Source organism: Semicossyphus pulcher, unplaced genomic scaffold, assembly GCF_022749685.1.
Source record: "Semicossyphus pulcher isolate SPU_LCO1_2020_fin unplaced genomic scaffold, fSemPul1.0.p SCAF_23, whole genome shotgun sequence".
Taxonomy (NCBI): Eukaryota; Metazoa; Chordata; class Actinopteri; order Labriformes; family Labridae; genus Semicossyphus; species Semicossyphus pulcher.
The window spans coordinates 13,517,509-13,534,473 of NW_027211697.1; the positions used below are offsets into that span (position 1 = coordinate 13,517,509).

The 16,965-nt window shown below is 41.0% G+C and overlaps 1 protein-coding gene across 1 annotated transcript; it reads right to left on the minus strand.

The window, feature by feature from the left end:
• Nucleotides 1-879: 879 nt before the first annotated feature.
• Nucleotides 880-9,831, minus strand: LOC138603120 (adhesion G protein-coupled receptor E1-like). The gene is made up of 23 exons (XM_069674795.1): nt 9,801-9,831; nt 9,376-9,414; nt 8,906-9,271; nt 8,680-8,811; nt 8,438-8,584; nt 8,226-8,351; nt 7,133-7,276; nt 6,904-7,050; nt 6,300-6,446; nt 6,171-6,208; nt 5,748-5,828; nt 5,583-5,612; nt 5,319-5,481; nt 5,112-5,225; nt 3,825-3,997; nt 3,528-3,734; nt 3,218-3,421; nt 2,872-3,113; nt 2,709-2,775; nt 1,507-1,598; nt 1,273-1,432; nt 1,073-1,138; nt 880-962 (listed from the first exon to the last, which is right to left on the minus strand). The coding sequence occupies exons 1-23, from the start codon at nt 9,829-9,831 to the stop codon at nt 909-911; spliced, it is 2,970 nt and encodes a 989-aa protein (XP_069530896.1). The 3' UTR covers nt 880-908.
• Nucleotides 9,832-16,965: the final 7,134 nt, after the last annotated feature.

The window sequence follows — 16,965 nt, forward strand, 5'->3', positions numbered from 1 at the left end:
TATGACACCCGAGGTCGTGATGATCTGCAGCCCAATCACAGCCGTGATGATATTCAGAACAACATCACGACCTTGAGCGTGATATTGCTGAGTTGGTACGTTTTTTTTTACCTGGATAAAATATGTTTTCAGACATAGTGACTGGGTGTGGGCAGGAGCTTAGCTCTGACATTACTTCAGCCAGTTTCTCCAAACAGGAGCTGTGCCGACCACCTTCGACTGTATGTAACACACTGTGTATTAATACCTGACACAACCCCACTGGAAAAACCTTCCCGATAAGAACAGGTGAAAATCTGTGATCGATAATCTTTCTTGTTAAGTTCCTTAACAAAAAAAATTCAGTTGTGAAACAGGCGGTGAGAAGAATACATGTGAATTATCAATCAATGTGAAATCAAGCGCTCACTTATCATTAACATTGGCCACGTGAGTCTACATGTGTCAGCATGCTGCTGCTGTTTACTTACATATTACGTAAGGAAGGAAACACAGTGAAACATTTGTGGTTTATGGTAAATATTTGTCTTCTTTGGGGTAACAACTGTTAAAGTTTCATAAAAACACTGAAAGAATCTTAATAAACACCTGGGAAAACTTTTTATTAGAACTCAACATAATGAAGACTAGACAGAGCATGAACACATATACAAATAAGTCCACAAAAATACTGAGCAAATGTCACACAACAGCAATGAGACAGATTTATAGTACAAACCCAAAAGCTGTTATTAGCAGATCAGGGGTTGACAAGACATTTCCAAAGTGCCAACAGCTACATACATTTACTTCTATGCATAAAGATGCCGTGATCACGAGACCGCACACGACGACGCAGAGAACGGTGAAATAATCTGTCACGATGGTTCAAAGTGAGATGCTCTTCTCTGCTCTGGCTCCTGTCCCCGTCAGCCTGTCGGTTCGGCCTTGTCCAAGACCTCCGAGACTGAAGGGACGTCTTTCTGTTGAAACACATTTTACACTTTATCAGTTTCATTCATAAGTAAAGTAGGGGCTGAAATTCAACACAACCTGCTGTATTCTGCATTGTTGTTTTCTCAGTAAAACTCACCACAGATCCTCCGTGTCTGTTCTTATTGAACGAGCAGGTCAGCCATTTGATGTATTCGTCTCTAACCTGAGAAACAAAATGAAATTAAACTTGCTGACAGAAATATGTTGTTGTTATTGAAACTAAATACGCTGTTCTCTTTGCTGTCATCATTAGTTATAGTGCTCTATGAAATGGAAGCGTGTCAGAGAGCAGGTTACCTCCTTATTGAGCAGACAGTGGACGATGAAGAGGAAGGTGCCCTGCTGGGAGTTCAGGATTATAAAGACGACCTGAAAGAAGAGATTGGTCTGGTACAGGCCCAGAATCCAGGTACAGCCCAGTATGACAAACTGGGCCAGGATCTTAAAGATGATCAACCTGTAAAAAATATTATTTAGAGTCTGTGATGTATTGTTTCATGACGTCAGGTTGATCATTCTTCTGTCTCATACCGTGTGTCTTTGGATTGAGAAACATCACTTCTCATGTTGGCCAGCGTCGGTCTCAGGCTCCACAGAGTCGCACAGAACAAAGCCCAGTTCAGCTAAAGGAAGACAAGACACAGACGCCGGGCTGAGATACAACAGCATGTTATCAGAGAAGGAGGAACACCCCGACTACACCTCCCTGGCAGCTGAATAGACTGAGATCATCTGCTTGTATGATACAAGAACCCACACACGTTAATGACACGACACCTTATTGCTGTGGGAATCGTTGACTCTGCATGAGATGTTTGCAGAGGATGGATGAGATGAGGGGGACCAGGGTTCTTGTCTCGTGTGAGAGCAAAGGTCAAAGTTCAGTTTGAATTGACATCAGTCACACCACCTATGTAACGAGTATTCTCTTCCTTTCTAGTTTCACCTTATTTTAACCCAAACCACAATGACATATTTAAATCTTAACCAGGTGTTTTGAATTGCTACCATGACAACAAAGCTCCGGTAGCACCCTTTGTAACGTACAGCGAGCAAGCGTACGTCACCAGGTACAGCGTGAAATATCGCTCAGAGTGCGACAGACTGCGCTGCTACAGAGACGATGAGAGTATCTTTTTTGGTGTTGGATCTCCTTTCTCCACAAATTAAACACATGTACACAAACTAAGAAATAAAACCAGGGCCAGATTTTTTTTCAAACAAGCGAAATGTCGCTCGGAGCAGGTTAGCACGTCCTCGGAGAGAAAAACAGAAACTAGATGGTCGCTTGTTCCCATCACTTCCGGTTAGGAATCGGTGCCATGGTAGGTGCTGATGGCCCACTTAAAGCAATTCAGTGGTGATAACAAGTGACAATGGGTCATTTAACAGTCTGATAAAATCCAAAGCTGGTATTTTAATCCTCAGTTTTGAGGCGTTTCATTATTCAGCACTCCGGCAAATTCTGCATTTGCCTTTAGTGAACACTTTTCAACCCCTCTAGTAAGCCCCGCGCTGCTTTGAGAGCAAAATCCCCATTCTTCATCTTTGTGAAAATAGGTTTCTCTTTGGATCGCACCGCACTCGAGAGAACCTTGACCTTTGACATGCCCAACAACCATATTGTGTCAGAAGGTGGTTTTAAAGTGCACGTTGGCTTTTGTTTTTTTCAACTTTAATCTGGTCAGGACAAGTTTCAAGAAGGTTTGAAAAACAGATGGGATTCAACTCACTCCGAGGATAACAATCACAGGACCCGTCAAAGCCCAGTTGAAGTTGCGTGTTTTAGAGAGCCAGCACCTACAACACAAGCAAAAAAGGAACAGCCCTTTTAAACTAGATCACATGCACAGGAGAATATGAATGAGTGCCTGTGGTACTGTCTGTCTTACTCACACCTCTGCCTCAGTAGCACCGTATCCATCAGAATATACCAGTGCAGAAATACCCACAATCACAAATGGAATGCCGTAGCCAATCAGAAAGAGAAATATATTGGGTAGGCCATCTCTCTGGATAACCTGCACCTTGGAGAGCCTTCGCACCAACAGGTGGAGCTGCAGCGCCTCCAGCAGCATCCACACAAAGCTTGCAATAACTAAGAAGTGGAGAAGGCCGGCCATGACAGTGCAGGCCAGCTGTGGAGACACAAGTATTCTCAGTAAAGCATGTGTTGCTTTGGCGGAGCGAGTGTGAAATATCTCATGAAGTATTTTAAAGCTGCATGTTTATCTCACTGTACCTCATCTGAAGTATATCTGTCGTTCCACAGCAGCAGCAGGTGGGAAAGGGCGAGGCTGAGGCAGAGGTGCAGACGGGCTGTGTTGTTGATCTTTGGGTTCCAGCTGCACAGCAGGAAGGTGAAGATGGCCAAACCAAAGAAGAAGAGTCCGATGATCACACACAATCGGTTCAGCCACTCCAGGAAAGAATTCTCTGGTGGAGGCTGAGGAGACACAACACAAGGAGAACCATGTACTGTGATCAAAACGAGCTTCGGTGTAGGTAAGGTTAATATCTGCAAATATGCCTCCACACACTAACATATATACCTCCCCTATCTGCATGATGAGGGCGAATGTGGAGAGATGAGAGCAGCTGCACACTGTGATGTTTTGACTGGTGTACGCAACCCAACAGCCCTCCACTGACCAACGCATCGTCCGGGTCCTCTCTCCTCCATTTGCACTTCCTCGTCCAACTCCTGTCTCCTCTTTGTCCTCCCAGTACACACACGTCACAAAACCGTTTTCAGGAATCTGATGAAACCAAAGAAACAATGTTTTTTATTCATTTTTAAAGACTAAGTTAGCTATGAAAAGTAGAAGGATCGACATCTTGGGCAGCACCTTCTTGTGATGGATGGTAAAGTTGACGGGCTCTGTGAGGTTGGTGTTGTTCATGGGTAAGATAGCAGTGATGACATCGGAGTACATCTCTGTTTGGTTTTCTGTTTCAAAGTATGAATGACTAAGAAGACTCTCCATCCCATTTAATGTCATGAAGACAGCTGCTGCAGAACCTGGAAATATCCACGTTAAAGGTTATCAACAGGTAAGGGATAATGTAAACGAGCAGCTTTAAGCAGGAACGACACTAACCTGTCTCACCCAATTTGTGAATCAGATTTATCCAATTTCGTCGACTTCCTTATCATCAAGCTTTTCATGTCTTTTAAACTAAATTAAATTTACTGGACATCTTCCTGCAGATTTATATGATCACAGTTAGGTTGGAGTGTGTGATCAGATTTGCCCCTCTAGCATCAGCCTGTTCTTCAAAGCAGCGTTTGCTGCACATAAACAGTAAACCTTAGAGCGCTGCATTTGACCAATCATAGCAGAGTATTCAACACGACATTAGCTGTGTCCCAATCCAGTGGCTGCATCCTTCGAAGGACATATTGGAAAGCAGATTGCGTCACAGCGGCGCATCGAAGGCTGTCCCACTTAAGAGGCTCCTTCAGATGCCGCCGACAAATGCGTCCGCGAAGGATCCATCTGGTGCATCCTTTCCGGCCTAACATATCCCAAGATTCATTGTGCGCCAATTCTAACAAAGAAGAATTAAAGTTTTTGGTTTCAACTCAATCAATAAGCTAGAAATACAAATGTTAAAAAGCTAAAGGGGCCTTAATACAAATTAACTTTAAAATAAAAGGTTAAATTACGGGACACTAGTTATGATAGCTAGTTAGCCCACTAGCCACCCTGTTGCTAAGCAACAGGATCCGTGTTTGGTGACGCAAGGTTTAGAGCGGGAACAAGAAATCCTCCGTAGCCCAGACCATCTAGTTTCAGTTCAGCCTTAGCGTCTACACAGGCTACGAATGACTCATCCTCCATAGACCGCGTCATTCGAAGGATGCAGCCCCTGAATTGAGACGCAGCAATTGTAACGATTAAATAACATCTGACAAAGAATCTGTATTTCCTCTTATGTTCTGGTTTTCTCCAGTTCTGCACTATTTGTAGGCCGGCCTTCAAATCAGTTTGCCCTGAGAACACACTGATAACATCAATTCAACAAATAAAAGTAGATAGAAGATAGCAGTCTTTGCAGATGTGATTGACTATAGAAGAACTGATCAGACCCAGTTACATCGCCATCCTCTTTTTCATAGTGAACCTTCTCACCATTGTTGTTTTTGGCCAGAGCTTCCAGGTTGATCTCCATGGTGTTTCCTTTGGCTGAGAGAGTCGAGCTCTCTGTACTGTTGCCTTCAGGCCGGATGGTTTCAAGACTTAAATCTAACACACAAATAAGCATTACAGCAGCTTGATTCTATCGCCTGGTGCACATACAAAACATGTCTACAGTAAACTAAGAAGAACATGTCTTACCCACGGTCGGGCTCGTCACGGTTCTCTTGGTTTGGTTGTGACCTGGTGGCACTATTGTAGACACTAACCGGTCTGAGATGCCGAGGATCACACTGCCGGTCTCCCCGTCACCTTCGCTGCTCACCCCACTTTTTGTGGCGCGTGGTCCTACACCTGAAACCTCCTGCAGTAATTACAATATTTTATTAACAAACCATAATGCGGAATTAAAGTCTCTATAGACACAGTTACAATGACAGAGGTGATTTAAGGAACAACAAGTACCATGGATGCTGAGAAGCTGTTTGTCACAGTCTGTGGAGAAAGCACAAGAAAAGTCAGAGGGGAAGAAATATGTAACAAACTTAGGACATATCCGTCTTTAAATATCAGTGAATGGTTTATCATTGGAAAGTTTCTTTGAGAGGCCAACACTCTTTTTCTCCTCACCGGCTCTGGTAATATGACGCCCTCGTTTTCTTTCAGTTGTTTGTCCATGTTGCCAAGAAAAGCTCTCTCTTTCGTCTGACCCTGCAGCAAATACAAACATGTAACTTCATCTTTAATGTTACCAGCTGTTCAGTGTTCAGTGTGCGGTGTCCAACATATTTTTTTGCCAATGATATTAACGTGTGCAACAGTTTCACCTCTGCCTACTTGCATTACAAGTGCAGTGGTGCCCACATTATGAAGCAATGAAACCCAAAGGTGATTGTACAGGTGATCCTAACAAAAGCCATGACACACATTTGTTGTTGTTGCTTTTGTCAAGCGTTGGGGGAAATACCGCCCACACATCTTATTGTTTGCAAAGTTGGTCGGTTTGTTAAATGATCCTCTTCTTGACAGAACAATTTTACTGATTATATTTACCTCTATGGGTTTTATCTCATCCAAAATATCCTGAAGACCTGTCGGGTCAGTGAGAAGAACATGTACAGGTCAATGAGCACATCAGGATATGGAAGTGTGCTGTATATTCTGTAACCATCGTTAGCTCACTTTGACAAAATGAGGTCCCTACTGTCCACAAGATCCCAGTCGAAGGGTAGAATCCATCGGGGCACGAACAGAAGAAGGTCCCTAGTACATTAGTGCACACTGTTTGAAAACCACATATACCAGGGGTCTCACTGCACTCATCTATATCTGTAGAGAGAGAAAACACATGGTGTGACACATAAAACATCCATCCATCATCTATACCGCTTATCCTGTTCAGGGTCGCGGGGGGGCTGGAGCCTATCCCAGCTGTCATTGGGCGAGAGGCGGGGTTACACCTGGACTGATCACCAGTCAATCTCAGGACTGACACACAGAGACAGACGACCTTTCGCGCTCATATTCACACGGGCAATTTAGAGTCACCAATGAACCTAACGAGCATGTCTTTGGACTGTGGGAGGAAGCTGGAGTACCCGGAGGGAACCATGCACGTGGAGAACATGCAAACTCCACACAGAAAGGCCCGCTACGTCTGAACCAGGTTATGAACCAGGAACCTTCTAGCTGTGAGGCGACAGCGCTAACCACTGCTCCACCTCTCAGCCCACATAAAACATGAAAGTTAAATCACGTCACATTAGCATAGAGCATGGTTACATACCAGTGCATGGGTTAGCAACGCTGGCTATCACGTCTGGGTTATTCAGACGAAAACCAGTCAAGCAGGTGCAGATGTAAGATCCGATTGAGTTTGTGCAGTTGGCATAAGGACCACAGATGGAAGCATCTTTTTCACACTCATCGATATCTGCCAAAAATACACAGATTAAACCAGAAATCTGTGTGAAGGTTGCTGCTCGTAGATGCTGAAATGTCATCAGTTCAAATACCGATACAGACGTTGTCCTCGCTGGGCTCCTGGTCCGGTGTAGTTGGTTCGTACCCCAGGTTACATGCACAGGTATAAGCTCCGGGTGTGTTGGTGCACTCAGAGTCAGGGCCACAGACGGTGGAGTTGAAACACTCATCGATATCTGAGGAAGAGTCAGCAGGAAATAAATGTAATCTTACTCCAAAATAAAAGCTCTGTAGTAAACAGAAAACACCACTCAGTCAGGTTTTGTTGTTCTTGAGTGGGAGCTACTGTAGATGTTTTGTGGCACATGAATAAAAATGGCGCTAGAAGCAAAAAGAGAAGTCGAACTGTCTCAAACTAAACGATAATCATATTTTTCATTAAATAATAACGTTCCAGTGACTTGAGTGAGGATGACGTTTTTCCGCTTGTGTGATTTGATCGTTTGGTTTCTTGTCACTGAAACTTTGGTTGCTTTGCAGGATGATGTTGACATACTAAAGCTAACACTTACTGCAAGTGTAAAATTAATTCAGCAATAAGAAGCTAACATGGTGGAAACATTGTGAGACAAACATGGAGAATAGTGAGGAAGAAGAAGAGGAGGACTGTCTGGACGGGCTGCATTGATTTTATAAGTTAGCATCAATAGCTGAAAGTAAGCTAGGCTACATCTGTCATGGTCTGTGGGCCTTGGGCTGATATTAGCTACAGCTGGCAAGTAGTTGCTAGCTAGTAGGAGTTGATCATTGCTTTTCCATTTGATATTTGTTTGTAGCATCAAACATTATTAGCACCTGCTACAAACAACCCAGCCCCCAATAACTCCCCTAATAACAGTTCCCTGGCGTCGCTCTTGTAAAGCTTGTCGAGCTGATGAAGCCAAATCTGCCTCCAGTCATCACATAATAACTTTGCATCCCAGTTACCTGGTGCTCTTTTTATTGTACGATTCCAGCAAGAATCGGGTGACATGACTTCACATCTGCACGAAATGTGTTTTTTTTTTCTTCAGTAAAAAAACTGAGCAAAAACTCCAAAGCATAATTCAGAGCTGCATGTGGTAAAAGCTCAGAGAGCATGAAGAAGAGTTAGTCTTGTTTCTGATATGAACAGTGCAAACAGACCTTGGCAAAGAGGAGCTGCGTCAGCCACAAGGTGGTAGCCTGTATGGCAATCACATACAAAACTTCCTACGTTGTTAGAGCAGGTCCCACCATCACCGCAGACGTTGTCATGACATTCATTAATATCTATAAAGGAACAAATCAAATCATATGTCATCCTGCATGCAGTGATTTCAATGCAGCTCAAGAAAAGCAAAGCCTTTAAATGTTACCTTTGCAGGGGTTGGACTTTCTGACTGGTAAACCTGCATCGGTTGCTTCAAATCCATCATGACAGGTGCAGAGGTATGATCCTACGGTGTTCGCACAGTTAGAGTAAGAACCACAAATTCCTGACGTCCTCTCACACTCAGGAATGTCTGCAAAGAGACGCAAAACATCAGCAAACAATTATTACAGTCCTTATAAATCTCACTGGGATTTACCCTAGTTTAGATGCATTGAATGGACTTACCAACACATCCATATGAGTCTGGAGTGGGGAGGAGTCCAGGGGGGATTTCATAGCCAGAAACACAGACGCAGCCTCCGCTGCCTGAACACTCAGCAAGTGGTCCACAGGAGTCTGTCTGACAGTCGCTATGATCTGAACAGAGATAACAGGAAATAAAAGTGAATCTTTTTTAACTACGTTGTAGGAAAATATGAAGCAAACTATGAAGCAAGAAACCACTCCTTACAGGTTGGGTAACCTGAATTGCCATGGTGGTTGCCTGGTTTGTATATGTAGAATCCTCCAGGACAGAGGACCAAGCTCATTGTAAAAGCATAATTATTGCAAGCTCCAATGCTTCCATATGCAGTCCCTGTGGTTGCAGTTTCAGATTCAGTTGTTGGATAAGAGAATGGAACATGAGTGGTGTATGAAAAACCAGATCTTTGGCTAGTAAGGCAGCTTGGATAAACTCTGTCTCCACCGATCCCTGTGAACCGCCACCACTTCCCAACGAGACCAACATCATCTAAAGGAAAGCCGGGGAAGTCGTGTATTCTAAATAAAAAATTGCGCCATGTGTCAGTTATGTTTGTGTAGTCATCACAAGAACCTGCATGGAAAAACAAAAGTACAGGATGTTAAAAACATTTAACCAAATTGCTGTTATTCCAGCTATAAGCAGAATCTGTGTGTGATGTTTACAGGACAACATACCAGGAGGAAAAACACAGTGACCGAGGACAAAGAGGGAGCCTGTGAAGCACACAGAGGAGAGTCATTGGGTCTGTTCACTGTCGCTGTTGACTAAAAAGTATAATTCTCAAGTTCATACATGAAACATGCTCAGCAGTCTCCACAAAATTCAACAAAATAGTTCAAACAGCTCCATGCTGAAGGGATGCTGCTACAATTGATGAAGTACACACGCAGCATGTATTCTTCAAAAGCATATAAATCACAACAGAGTTTACAGCAGCGCTTTGGACTCCTAACTCTCTTATTTCAGTGATTCCAGGTGCAGATATTAAATAATTTTGATTATACAAAGTGAACGAGTTCTCTCTTGTAATCTCCAGTTTGATTTAGTGTAATAATTTATTTTCAATCATCATCAGTAACAGGAAACTGAATTAACTCACCCAGAAGCAGTGAGGAGACAAAGCAGTTCATCGTGACGGCTCTCATGAAATGTGCATCATCACTGTTGAGGCTGTGTATACGTACATTTTGGACATTTGCAAAGGAGCCAAAAACTATTTTTGCAAGGTATTGTTATGCAAAAAGCGATGCAAATTCACTCGTGATGGAGGAGCTTCAGTGTGACAGAGGGAAGAGCTCTAAGGCTGCAATACTTTTATAAAACTCAAAAACAATCACCACCTTTCAGAAGTTAGAGGACGATCACGAACATTATTCCACTTGATAAAAGTATTCTGTGTAACATGTTGTAGTTTAATTAAAGGCAAATACTCAGCTATTAGCTGCAGTGCTAATCGAAACACAAGATACTGAGCTGTACAAAGTGAAAACAAACGTATGTCTATAGAGAGAAAGAAGAAACACGTGTATATATATATATATATATATATTATATATATGATGACATCTTTAGAGTTATGGTTCAGAATATGCATCATTTCATATGCATGTTAAAGAAAGAGGTATTTAAGATATTCATGAATTCCCCTACGACAGGAAGAAGCTGAAAGTGTTTTGTGAGTTGAAATTCTGTCAAACCAATTCTTAAACACACACATTAAATGTTAATAATGTCGGGGAATAACGTGGACACAATGCATGCACTTCAGATGAGATGATTGGATGTTCTTTGATACTTTGACTTAATCCTGTAATTACTAAAACAAAAAGTTTCATACTGCGTCTGTGCGAGCTGTTTAAGTGTTTTTATGGACTGAGCACTTATGAAGGTGTTAAAAAAGGAATCACATACAACAATCTGTTACAGTTTCTGAGCTACAGAGATCTTCAGGAGAGAGGGTGTGTGCGTCACCTGTCAGGCTATTTGTCTTGTAAAGCTTTGTATGTAAATAACTGACAAATCCCTAAAAATACACGTGGAGGAAAAAGAGATTATTTCCAACAGAATAGAAGAGCCAACAGGATTTCGGTCACATTTTGGTCTGTCTTACTTCAGTTTTAACATTTGGTGTAAATGATGTCAGATTACACAAAGACGCGATTTGTTTTTGTAGTTCACATTCAGGACAAAACGATTTCCCCATCAGGAAAGAAAACATGAGAAAAGATATTTTAAACAATTTGTTTCAATGGAAACTCTCCAATCTGAAAACACACGGATATTTTAAAAAGAACTTCATAAAGAAAGGCCTGCACACGGTTTCTAGAGATCTGACATTCCAATCATCCGGCAGCCAGTATTGTATGGAAGCCCGAAGTGGACATTTATCAATACATTTTATTTAAGCCTACTTTGTTTCCTTGTTTATTTCTCATTGTTTTCAACGTATTTATCTCGTTGTCACGAGGTAACAAACGTTGTTATATCAAACAAACAAAACAAGGCTGGTCACTGTGATATTACAGACCAGGACATGCCATGCTGCCAGTTTTATTTTATTTATTCATTTATTGTAATTATAGTTCCTTGATGCAAGGTGGATTTTACGTTTCGAATTTAGAGCATTGGCTGCTAATCAAGAGTATCCACTGCCCTCCAGTGGTCAAAGGGCAGAACTGAAATAACTTGCATAGAAATTCCAAGCAGCAAACATTTAAGGAGGAAAGAACTCTGATATTATTTACATTCATTTAAACTTAAGTGGGTTTTATTTAAAAACAATAATAATTCAAAGAACTCTTCTTTTCCACATTTTAAGGATGCATGCACTGTTGACTATTGATGCAAGTTCATTTAGTGGGTGTACACCGCCCTCCCGTGGCCCCTGTGAAGAACTGCAGCATCACATTGATAGCAAAGTTATTAGTACAGTCATATAGTCTGCATCAATGACTGTATATATGGTCTGTATAGTCACCGTAAAACAATTTAAAACTACAGTAATTATTGTAAACATCAGTTAAAGTAAAGGGAGTTGACCCTCCTCTTACACACACGTGTCGCTCTCCTGCTGCCATTTTGGAGTGGACATAAGTTATTAACGATTCTTTCAGATAGAAGGGGATGAACTGAACTAAATAGACCCGTCATATAAACACAGCAATACAAATTTAAAGGGATAAAGAGAAACCTTCAGCAATAGCAATTGTATTGATAAAGCACATTTCATTACGAGTAAGCTCAGGGTGTTTTTCATCGGGAGTAAAAACATAAGAACACAAAAAATACCACAAAACAAAAACAATCATGAACAACATATGAAATCAAATTAGATTAGCGTGCATCCACTGTACATCAGATACACACCACATAGCAACCAGACAGCAAAAAAGGAGAAAGAGAATAAAAAAAACAAATAAACAAAGCCACGCACACACACACACACACACTCGTTCGTGCACTCAGGAGAATAAATGGCTTTTGAGTTGACCTCAGGTCAACAGGCAGCTTGTTCCAGAGAGCAGGACCACAGTAACTAAAGGCCGCCTGACCGCCCTTCGATCTTATTCTGGGTGCAGCTAGAAGACCTTTTAGCTGCAAGATTGGGTTGTAGTCTGTGTGCAGGTCAGAAATATGCTCAGGAGCTGCACTATTAAGTGCTTTATGGACTAATAATAGGATTTTGTAGCTGTACGGGGAGCCAATGAAGTGTTTTGAGGACCGGAGTGATGTGTTCAAATGTTCTTGTACGTGTGAGGACTCTGGCTGCTGCATTTTGGATGAGCTGGAGGCGTCCTATGATCGTGTGGACAACCCTGCATGTAGAGCACTGCAGTAATCTAACCAGAGATGTGTACTTGAGACTTGGTGCCTTGAGTCGACTCGAGTCACTGTTTCGATGACTTGTGACTTGACAAAAAATAAATGACTTGAGGCTTGACTTGACTTGAGGCACGATGACTCGGATGACTTGCGTGTGTTCATAAGTTTGAATGTCAGCAGTTAAATATAAAATGATAAAATTCAATGTTTCTGTCTAACTATCAAGTCTGTAGGCAGCACAAACCGGGAATCATGATTGGACGACTCAAAAAGCTCCCCGTATGTGACTGTTCACTTGGACACAAGAATGAACTGATTTGATTTTGGTGGTCAAAGGTCAAAGGTCAAGGTCACTGTGATCTCACAAAACACGTTTCTGGTTATAACTCCAGAATTCCTACGCTAATTATGATAAAAGTTGGTACAAACGTCCTGTTGGACTCGAGAGTGATCTGATTAGATTTTGGTGGTCAAAGGTCAAGGTCACTGTGACCTCACATCCATCCCATTCTTGTGAACACGATATCTCAAAAGTTGGCACAAACGTCTACTTGGATGCAAGGATGAACTGAGTAGATTTTGGTGGTCAAAGGTCAAAGGTCAAGGTCACTGTGACAAGTTTGTGGTCACAGCTCAAGAATTCTAACACTAATTATGAGAAATATTTCACATAAATAACATCTCGACTGACCCAGTGGGTGTTTGAGAGTACAGATACAGGCTGAAGAGCCGACAGGAGAGTTACAGAGACGGAGGACATAAGTGAGTCGGGGAAAGTAGACATGGCTGCTCTAACATGAGAAAACCGAGCTTTTCAGACTGGACAGACTCGTGTACGTTCCGTGTACATGGCAATTATTAAACGCAGACACTGTCTGACACTGTCACTCCGTTTGTTAGCAGAGACTCCAGGCTGCAGGTCAGTTCACTGATAAACCTGAGAGTTACACAGAGCCACATCAGGCTTCATCATTCTTTCCCCTCGCTCTCTCCGGCAGTCCGTCCGTGTACAGTGGGTTTGAATATGATTTATTTCATAGTCATTGCCTGTTTTAAAACTCACCATGAGAAAGAGTCGAACTGCAACTGCTTTTCGGCAAAACATAAAACAAAATTTGGCGGACATAAAATAAAATATAAAGTGAATCCTCCTGTTACGTGTCAGGAGGCAGAGAGAGAGAGAGCAGCTTCAGGGAAGAGGTAAAGCTCTCTCTCTCTCTCTCTCTCCCTCTCTCTCTCTCTCTCTCTCTCTCCTGACATTTATTATTTGAATTCATTTGTTTTCATTTACAGAAATAAAGACTTCCATCACAAACTGGGGCATTAAAATAAACCAGAATACAGGAAACAAAGGTTTTGACATTTAAAATTTCCTTACCAATATTGAAGTATTCATTATTATTATTATTATTGTTCCATTATGAGAGTTCTGTGTGAAAGTTATAATAAGCATTGTTGTAAAAACTATTTTGCCTAATTGTGTTTTCTTTGTTTATTTGAATGTGTATAAATGTTTGGTACCGAATCATAGCGCGGGTCAGACCTGATGATGTTCTCTAACTGGACCTCTTTCAAGTTTGATGGAGTACCTGTGGCATAATGCTTCATATAGTCGCTCCAGTCTGATTGATTTAGAGCCCAAGGTACTTGTATGAAACTTTTCACTTCCTCTCACTGGATAACACCCAGGACAGAGGGCCTCTTGTTCCTCTGGCAATCCACAACAAGCTCTTTGATCCTGGTAACACTGAACTTAAATGATGATAACTGCCTCGTGTGTCAAAGCTCTTCATCAGTACGCTCTCCTCCTCTGGTTGAGGGCAGCATATTTCTCACTGGAAACTATTCACTGGAGTCATACATGTCGCGATAGTATTAACTTCCATTTGGCCAAAACGTACACTTAATACCTTCTGTTTAATAACTCCAACATCCGGAGTCTACACAGACAGAAATGTAACTTCAACGGGACTGGTTGGCGGAAGGCGTTAATTCTGCTTTGAGCTTTTGTTTCTGTCATACGAATCTTAAACACACACCTGAAGTGTTTGTTGGGGAAATAATCAACCTTATTTGGCAAAGTAGAAACACTGTTTGTGTTTCAGATGAAATGATCACAGATTGGATTTTTTGGAAACAACAAAAAGTTTTAAAGTGCGTCTGTGCGATCACATTTTCTCAGTGGCTGTTGAAGGGTCTTTATGGACTGAGCACTTACAAAGGTGTTGAAAAATACAACTTAAAAAATGTGTGTTTTGAGGAGTCACGTGTTCTGTTATAGTTTCTGTGATACAGAAACACCTCAGTAGAGAGGGTGCATGTTTCACCTGTCAGGCACTTTGCCTTGTTAAGCTGTGACATGAAACATCAAGGGCGTATTTAAATAACAAATCCCTAAAAACAGACAAAAATAGATGAGACCATGTGTGGCTATAATGTCCTTCATTGTGATGTGTCACTATCCACTTTGCTGCTGTAACCCTGTACATTTCCTCATTGTGGGTCGAATAAAGGATTATCTTTTCTTATCACCTGTACTGTTTTGAATATCTGTATTTTGATCGGACTCCACATTAAACAGAGGATGACTTATTTGCATGCCGGTCATATAAAACGGGCAGGAACTGTCTGACTGTCTGACCTTGGTTTTGCGTTACATGACTTTGGCTGGACATTTGCATAAACACCAGTAACATTCTGAGACTGTTTTTTTTTTTACTGCTGCAGAAGAAAAAATCTGTGACCTTTGAACTCACACCAACTATGCCAATTAAATGTGGTCTTCATTGGTCTAATTGATCTTTTGTCTTAATCTATTACTTAATTCTTTTAGCTCAACCAATATTTAATAACTTATTTTAAACTATTTTAAAACAATGGGAAAGGTCAAATATTGTAACAGTAGGATTCTGGGAATCCAGGGTCTGGGACCCAAGATAATTCTGGGAATTCTAAACACTAAGGAAAATTATAATATTATACTGTTTGCATTTAGTACAAACTGCATGATTGTAACAACCAACAAGGGTTTGGAACCTCACAGGAGAAAAGGTAGTTCTAGAAACACCTTTTCAGGGTTTGGAACCCGCAGATAAAAAGTGCTCTGGAAACACGAATAATGAGTTTAACTGACAAGTTAAGAGTTAAAAGGCGTTTCTGATTCTTTAGGTGTTAGAAAGCGTCCATGGGGAAGTGAACATATACTGCTGTAAGGTTCTGACTGGACCTGAACTTATTCATATATTTTGTTTTTTTGTTGTTGCTTTGTGTCACATTTCTTTTAATGATCTTAGTGCTCTGTTTTTAACAGGTAAAGCACATTGAACTGTTTGTGTATATAATATAATTAGTGGTGCTCTATAAATAAACTTGTTTGGTGTTCCAAACATCTGTGAATGTATTATATTGAAGCCCTAAACAGACATGCATCAATACATTTTATTTAATCGGTTTTCCCATGATAACAAATAATTTTGGGTTGTTTTCTTGAGATCTCAACTTATTTATCTCCTTATCTCGAGATAACAAAGCTAGTTTTCCCGTTATAACGTTGATTTATTGAACATTACCTTGGTGCAAGGTGGATTTTACGATTTGAAGTCTTAAAAAACTCTTCTTTTTCATATTTTAAGGATGCATGCTGTGAACCACTGATGCAAGTGGGTGTGCACCGCCCTCCAGTGGTCACTGTGAATAATTACAACTGTACAGCGTTAATACAGTGTTATTAGTCTAATCATATAAGCTAGGCAGTATAGTCATGGTAACGCAATCTAAAACTACGATATTTTTTGTTATTATTGTTATTGTATTATAAAGAGAGTTTACCCTCCTCTTACATACATGCGTTGCTCTCTTGCTGCCGTTTTGGAGTGGACATAAGTTAATATTAATTCTTGCAGTTAGAAGGTGATGAACTAAACTAAATAGAACCGTCATATAAATAAAGTAATACAACTTTGAAAGAATAAAGTGGAACCTATAAAAGGAGACTGTTGACGGTATCTTAGACATGCAGGGTAGGGGTCACTTGTTTAATTTTTTATTCTAAAAAGGATCCCCAGTTCATAATTCTAATTATGTTACCCACTGTATAATCATAAAGTTTATGGATAAGATCGCTAGATTAATTTTATTATTTATTTTTTAATCGCGCAAATTTATGTTTTATTTTGAAAGTATTCACCGGAAGTGACTGCTTGTCTCCGTGCTAACTTGACCAGTTCAGTTGTTTGTAGTTCCATACCACGGCCACTAGAGGGCAGTAAAAGCCCCAAAGGATTCATGATAAATAAATCTGCTGTAATGTTTTAAATCAGTCCTGTTGCCACAGACTTGCAACATGTTAAATCCATAAAAGCAGCCTCAGTGGAGACATGACAGGATATTAATAACAGTATTAGCAAACCAAAACAATCATACAAGCGCTAATAACATAACAG

Coding starts and splice junctions, on each gene's coding strand:
- LOC138603120 (XM_069674795.1), bottom strand. CDS start 9,831: ATGAACTGCTTTGTCTCCTCACTGCTTCTGG. Junction 6,447..6,903: donor CGTTGCTAACCCATGCACTG/GTATGTAACCAT, acceptor CTCTCTCTACAG/ATATAGATGAGTGCAGTGAG. Junction 1,599..2,708: donor CTGTGATTGTTATCCTCGGA/GTGAGTTGAATC, acceptor GTCTTCCTTTAG/CTGAACTGGGCTTTGTTCTG.